Source organism: Sinocyclocheilus rhinocerous, unplaced genomic scaffold (genome assembly GCF_001515625.1).
Source record: "Sinocyclocheilus rhinocerous isolate Xijiao unplaced genomic scaffold, SAMN03320098_v1.1 scaffold816, whole genome shotgun sequence".
Taxonomy (NCBI): Eukaryota; Metazoa; Chordata; class Actinopteri; order Cypriniformes; family Cyprinidae; genus Sinocyclocheilus; species Sinocyclocheilus rhinocerous.
Window position 1 is genome coordinate 190,659 of NW_015660894.1, and position 7,315 is coordinate 197,973.

The 7,315-nt window shown below is 37.4% G+C and overlaps 1 protein-coding gene across 2 annotated transcripts in view; it reads right to left on the reverse strand.

Annotated features, from left to right (window-relative positions):
- Positions 1-1,197: 1,197 nt before the first annotated feature.
- The window catches only part of LOC107726096 (mediator of RNA polymerase II transcription subunit 13-like), a 40,747-nt gene continuing 34,629 nt past the window's right edge, over positions 1,198-7,315 (reverse strand). For both annotated transcript variants that reach the window (XM_016535579.1, XM_016535578.1), the window contains exons 23-30: positions 6,021-6,244; positions 5,787-5,929; positions 5,548-5,706; positions 5,266-5,409; positions 5,015-5,175; positions 3,661-3,825; positions 3,419-3,519; positions 1,198-2,069 (exon numbers count right to left, since the gene is read on the reverse strand). In XM_016535579.1, coding sequence (XP_016391065.1) covers positions 1,937-2,069; positions 3,419-3,519; positions 3,661-3,825; positions 5,015-5,175; positions 5,266-5,409; positions 5,548-5,706; positions 5,787-5,929; positions 6,021-6,244 — 1,230 coding nt within the window. In that variant the 3' untranslated portion in view covers positions 1,198-1,936. The remainder of the gene's footprint in view (positions 2,070-3,418; positions 3,520-3,660; positions 3,826-5,014; positions 5,176-5,265; positions 5,410-5,547; positions 5,707-5,786; positions 5,930-6,020; positions 6,245-7,315) is intronic.

The window sequence follows — 7,315 nt, forward strand, 5'->3', positions numbered from 1 at the left end:
TCACACGTTTTGAATAACTCCAAATTACAGTTTGACTGGAAAATGACGGACAATAAAAAATGTTCCGTTAACAGGGATATTTACCTTGTTTTTTTTTCAAATTAAATGTCCGACACCTCTGCACTACTAATGTTAATTTTAAAGTTAGCTTTTAAATAACTTACAAATAAAAAATTTTTTTTCACACGTTTTGAATAACTGTCCAAATTACAGTTTGACTGGAAAATGACGGACAATAAAAAATGTTCCGTTAACAGGGATATTTACCTTGTTTTTTCTTTGTTTTCTTAATACAACACGTCCCATAACTCACCTCAAGCTCTTCACGATGTAAACTAACTTTTCTGAAAAGGCTTCATTGGGGCAGAATCTTTGGTTGTGGTGAAAATGACACCAGCTCTGAGGGACAGTCAAAACTGAAATACATTTTCACACATTTTTTATTTAAATAATATATTTCCATGTTTTAAGACATAAAACTAAAATTTAAAGTAGTAAAACCTGTACACATTAAAAAGCAAAAATAAATTATGCGGCATATTAAAAAAATTCAAAATGTAATGTTAGTTTTAATAAAAACCAAGCCCTGGGACATATGTGTCTTAAGTAATAATAAATAAAAAAAATTACACAATTCATATAATGCTTATAATTTTATGCACATCTCAGTGCCTGCAGGAATTTCACATCTTTCAAATGAGCAATTTCCAAAACAGACTGCAGAACAAAATAAAAATATTTTGACACTACAAATGAAGGTATTTTTTATCAGCAGTAGCACATGCAACTGGTACATGACTCTGAGAGACAGGAGGGAAAAAAAAGTTATAATTCCCCAGGAGCCATAACCATCATGCCAAAAGTAGTGAGGACAATATAGAGAGTGATGCAGTGCCCAAGATCTCAATGAACAGTTACAATACTATCAACACCACACATTCATAGCTCAGCCTCTGGTTCAGCTCCATCAGGAAACGAGCGCATATGCACAGCCAGTCGCCAACAGGCCTGATGAGAACAGCACCGTGTCATTTCACAGGGATTTGAGCAGAATAAATACACAGCAATTTCTCCCTCGAGGGCTTATCATACCTGGAGAGTATGATGAAACCTCCTGCAATATGGGGTTTCATTTTTTCCCTAGAAACCAAAGATATTTGTTGAAAATCAAGCAGAATGTGCAATGACGACCAAGGGTTTCAGGTTTTACACACTTTATTCCTAAAACATTGGCTGCACCATCCATAGCGGCACACAATTTTATGTACACATTTATATACACACAATTCTCTAAATCTGTGATATAAAATATATAATCCGACAATGTACCTCTTGTCCTCTTATTTGAACACATTAAATTGCTGTACAGGAATTCTGTAGCTAAAGACTATCTTAAAGTCCCCACCACACAAAGGTAAGAACGCGAGCTCCTGTATACTTCATCTGTACACTGTGACAGTAAAAATTGTGGAGAAAATATTTCTCTAAATATTCCTCTAAAAGCCACCTACAGCAAATTCACTTGTCGGTTCTGTAATTAAGACAATTACATACATGACAAACCATTTTCAATTCATTTAGGAAGGCAATATGCAGCTTCCTGTCTTTATATAATATAAAAGATTAAGAAATTACACATTTAAAAACGTACAATAAATAAGATATATGCAGGCATTTCAACTGGATAAAACCTGACCCAAACTGCACTTTCAGGCCATTATCAGGACTTTGAGTTCATTGAGATGGACTAGTTCCTTTGCCTCCAGTTGCTGTGAGATGGACACTTGGCATGAACTGGGCAGCCTGGCATTGCCGTAAGTGCGCTGTCTGATTGAAGTGGCTTTGTCCAGCCTGCGGCGGCAGTGCAGTGATGCTGTGTCTCTGCGGGGTCTGCTGTGAGAAATCATGGCAACGCTTGTGCAGAACCCCTCGTTTGTTAGAGCATGTTCATTATGAAGTTGTACATTTGGTTGAGCACAACAAAGTGCACGGGCAGACAAGAGCGCCGGTCCTGAGTCGCTGGGTCACAGGTCAGCCATGACAGGGCGTTGTACTGTTCCAGCACAAATCTGCAAAAACAACAAATGTGTAAGAAATCCTTTATTCATTTAAAAATGTGGATAGTTCATCTAAAAATGACAATTATTTCATTAAATACACATCCTCATGTCATTCCAAACACATAAGACTTGCATTTATTTTCAAAACGCACTCAAAAAATATTTAGGCCTAAATTTAAGATCTATGTATTTGAGTTGCATATAAAATTTCCATCCATTTGGATTCCACAATTTTACCATAAACTAATAAATTTACTGTGGTGTATATTTGTCACACACACATACATAAATGAAAGAGGTAGATTTCTGCACTCAAAAAAAAAAAAAACAGCATAATGACATTATTAAATATTCGCATTATTTAATTGTGCTGAAAGAAATTTGAATAAACCCATTTTGAAATTTTAAAAATGCATTTATTCAAACTGCTTAGAATCAGCATAAATCTGTTCATTGTGAAAAATTCTGTTAAAAAGTATACATTTCAAATTCATCAATCTTAAAGGTACAATAGGAGATCTTGTAAAATGCTAACTTTACCCTGATAGCACTGAAAGCGAACGTCCCACCCTCCCTGCAATCGCCGTCCAAGGCCTACATTTTTTTTTTTTAAAAGACACCTGGCATTGGAAGTCCATTTCATTAAAAATTCATTGTAAAAGTACTCCATGTGAATCAAGTGGTTTAAGTCTCCTGAAGAGACACAATCTCTTTCTAAACAGATTTAATTTAGACTTTCGCTCATATATTAACAATGATCAATGTATATATTTTGAGCTTCTGTTGAGCATATTTGATGAAATTTGTGATTAGAGGCCAAATTTCCAGAGGGGCCCCAATAAGTCTTAAAACTATATAAATGCAGTTATATTGATAAATCTTCGTTAAAAAGCTAAAAATCATGTCTTCTCAGAAGACTTAGATTAACTGCGTAATTCATATGGATTTCTTTATGGACATTTTTGAAGCGTCAATGTTTTGGTGGAATGAACTTTTAATGGTGGGAATGAAATCGTAAGTTTCATTAAAACTATCTTCATCTGTGTTTTTAAGATGAATGAAAGTCCCATGGGTTTGAAACATGATGACTGTGGGGTGAACTATTCCTTTAAATAAACAGTGTTTAATGGCTTTAAAAGAAATACTTTCTGGAAAGCAATTTATTCATAAATCAAATCCAGTCTGGAATTGATCATAAATCAGTTGCTCTCCTTGAAAAGTGGATTTATGGAAGCTCCAACAAGTATGAAATAGCATCAGTGAGGATTACACCATGTGGAATAATTTCATAAATGTACAGAAATATATTAGAGACAAGGGAGATAGGGAAGAGTGTATGTAAGGGGTCCAGCTGATACCTGAGCACATCTGAGGTATGGCTGGAGTCCAGAGGGTGAGAGTGTTTACTGTGCAGCAACTCATCTGACTGCACTGACGAAACATTAAGGTGCAGAGAAGCCTGACAGGAAGACAGAAACATTCATTATATGACACCTCTGCAGCTCTGTTAAACAGATTAGATTGTGAAACATGATTTGGACAATAAAGCTGTAAAGTATCTCTTGAGTGAAATGATTATTATATTAACTGAACAGCTTACCTTCAGGAAGAGAGGACATTGGTTCTTTGCCTGTGGGCAGGATGACCAGAACCAGTCAGGCAGTGGGCCGGCTTTAGCCGTGGACACAAAGTAGCCCAAAGCCATGGGCTGCTGGAGGATGTTGGGAGACTCGTCGTGAGACTCCATCCTGTCTGTGCTCTGGCCCTGAGGACGGGAGAGAGAGACAGCGAGAGGGTGAATTCAGAGCTATGAGAAATGACTACAGCCACTTAAATAGTTATGTAATAGTATGGATAAAATTCAAAATAATTTCTCATTAGCCCTAAACGTAGTTTAGATTTCTATTTCAAATAAACACTGTTCTTTTAAACTTTCTATTCATCATATAATCATCAAAAAATAGTTTCCACAAAAATATTAAGCAGCAAAACTGTTATATTAAGCGGTCAATACTGATAATAATAAGAAATGTTTTTTGAGCACCAGATTAGCATATTAGAATTATTTCTGAAGAATCATGTGACACTGAAGACTGAAGTAATGATGCTGAAAATTCAGCTTTAAGTCATATTTTAAAATATATATTCAAATAAACATGTAATAAAAAAACACTGTAATAATTATAGGGATGCACCAATACCACTTTTTCCAGTACACGCCCGATACCGATACTTTTATTTTTTGTACTTGCCTATTCCGATATTTTTATTGCATTTGTAAATTTTTTAAATATTGGGTACAGAAACAAAAAGAGTATGTATAATGTTAGTTGGTTAACTTCATTTATCAAATAGATACAGTCAAACCAAAATTTATTCAGACACCTTCAACATTTCTCACATTATCACAGTTTATTCGCTAGCAACGCGTGCACATATTTGTACTGGTGCAGAATGAGAGGGACAAGTAGTACAGCCTAGCGCATTTCACACAGGCTGCTAGATTCACTTTCGCCAGACAGTCGTGTATGCCTAAGGTTGAAAATAAATGATGTTTATAGTGAATGCCCCTAGGAATGGTTTTATTGTTACAATTTAGTATTAATCCAAATGATGCTTGTGCTATGTGAGTGAACATCAAAGATCACACAACAGAAGTGCGCGCGCACTCACTCTCTCTCTATCTCCCTACCGTTAAGTAACTTGTGCATTGTTTTACTTACTTGTTTTTGACATATCCGACCGAACTACAAACTTTCCAGTGATGTCTGTGAGAAAGATATATTCACGATACCAGTATCGGTGCATCCCTAGTAATATTTCACAATATTATTCTTTTTACTGTATTTTTAACAAATAAATGCAGCCTTAGTAAACATAAGAGACTTCTTTCAAAAATATTGACTGGCATTATATGCAGAAATTCTTCAAAAAGACAGAGCAAATCAGTTCACCTTGCTGCCATCTCCTCCGTGGTGGTAATGTGAGCCTGGCGACTGTACTGGGGAGGTGGTGGGAGAGTTGGGTAAGATGTTAATGAGATCAGGATCAACCAGGTCATTCTCTGCCAGCAGGTCTAAGATCCCATCCATGCCGCCCATGCCATCTGTGACATCTGCAAACACAATAAGAACGTATATTAGCCTGCTATACACATAAGCAATAAGTGGAAGTGCTTGGTGGGGTGGATGTGAAAATGTCTGACCGTTGTTGGGATTGAAGGCCTGCAGGCCGGCAGAAGTGGGGAACACGAGGATGTGAGTGCAGGAGGTGTCCTGAGGAGTGTTTAACTGCGACTGCATGTTCAGGGTCGTGCTGCGGCCAAACACGGAGCCCGTGGACACTGAGTCTATGGAGAGACAGAAAAGGGAGGGAAAATGATGAACTTTCATCAAATATGCAAAAGTTTCTAAAGGTCTGAAAGGATACAATGAACAAAGACAAAGTACAGAGCAATCGCTCTGTGTGAAAGCGCCACGTTAATTACCTGGCATGATGACAAAGGAAGCCTGTGGTTCCATGGCGACTAGACAGGTACTGAGGATGCTGGGACTGTCCGCGGCAGAGATGCCGCACATCCTGCACATTTCCTTCAGTCGTCTGCTGAGAGACTGCAAGTTTCGCCTACTCAACATAATACTCCAATCTGATTGGAGTAAAAACAGCAGTTAGATCAATAGCAAATGGCACATGATGCCAAACACTTAAAATAATTGCAAAACCTACCACGTAACTCCCCGTGACCTATCCTTCCGAGCCGGCCAATCACAATGCGCCAAGGAAGTGAGGTCATCTGTACGAGGCCCAGGCACCATTCCCAAAGCTTCTGAAGGCCCTGTCGTCGTGCAGAGCCCTTTTTCCTCCGAGCTCTGTGTGAAAACACACAAAAGCCCCAGTCACAAACAGAGGCCTGGGCTTGAGCAAACTAAGTCAAACAAAGACCAACTCTTGAGTGCTCACCGGTTGGGTACGTCGATGCTGATGACGCAGGTTTCCAGCAGCTCTCCGTACTGGTCTGTGCATGAAGCCAGGAGCCACCTCTGGTCATGTGACAGGCAGTAGGCCACAAACAGCACGTTGTATTTCTGGGCAGCCTCTCCGAAAGTCTCACCCAGCTCTGTCTGCTTGTCCTTCACTGGTGCCAGGACGAACGGCGGTGCGTAGAGATGTAAACACTCTGGTCTCTGAGGAGGGCAAGGACCAAGAGGTCAATACTATGATTTATTACACAGCCCTTTTTCTCAATGTTTTTTTTATGTATGAAAACTGCACAACTGATCATTGTTTCTGGAAAATTATTTATGTGTAATCTCTTTATGTGTAAACACACCCGGAGCAGTGGGCAGCCATTTATGCTGCGGCGCCCGGGGAGCAGTTGGGGGTTCGGTGCCTTGCTCAAGGGCACCTCAGTCGTGGTATTGAAGGTGGTAGAGAGCGCTGTACATTCACTCCCCCCACCTACAATTCCTGCCGGACCTGAGACTCGAACTCACAACCTTTTGGTTACGAGTCCGACTCTCTAACCATTAGGCCACGACTTCCCCGTAAGAAAAGGTAGCTATACACTACTGGTCAAAAGCTCAAGAAACATCTTTTATTATGAATGCTGAAAAGAGCTTTTGCTGAAAAGTTTAGGGTAAGAAAATTTTTAATTAAGAAAGGTAAGAAAGATTAAAAAAAAAATTTATAAAAAATTTTTTTTTATATATTTTTTAATTCAGCAAGGAGTCATTACACTGGATCAAAAATGACAGACATTAATAATGTTAGAAAAAATTTCTATTTCAAATTAATGCTGTTAATGGAACTTTCTATTCATCGGAGAATCCTAAAAAAAGGTATCAGTACCATGATTAATAACTGATATTAAAAATATTTAATTAAATATTACAAATATTGAATATTTAAACATTAAAATATAAAAAATAGAAAACAGATATTGTAAATTGTAAGAAAATTTTACAATATTGTATTTTTTATCAAATAAAGGTAGCCTTGATGAGAATTCAAAGACATTCAAAAATCTTATTATTGCAAACTTTATACCGATAATGTATATTTTCATGTATAAAGATGCTTTCATACTGAGACCAAAAAAACTACACTTTTTTTTTTACAGAACATAATATTAATTTTTTAAATAATATTTAATAATAAAAAATAAAATCAAAACACATGTACAGTGCATCCGGAAAGTATTCACAGCGCTTCACTTTTTCCACATTTTGTTATGTTACAGCCAGTTATTCCAAAAT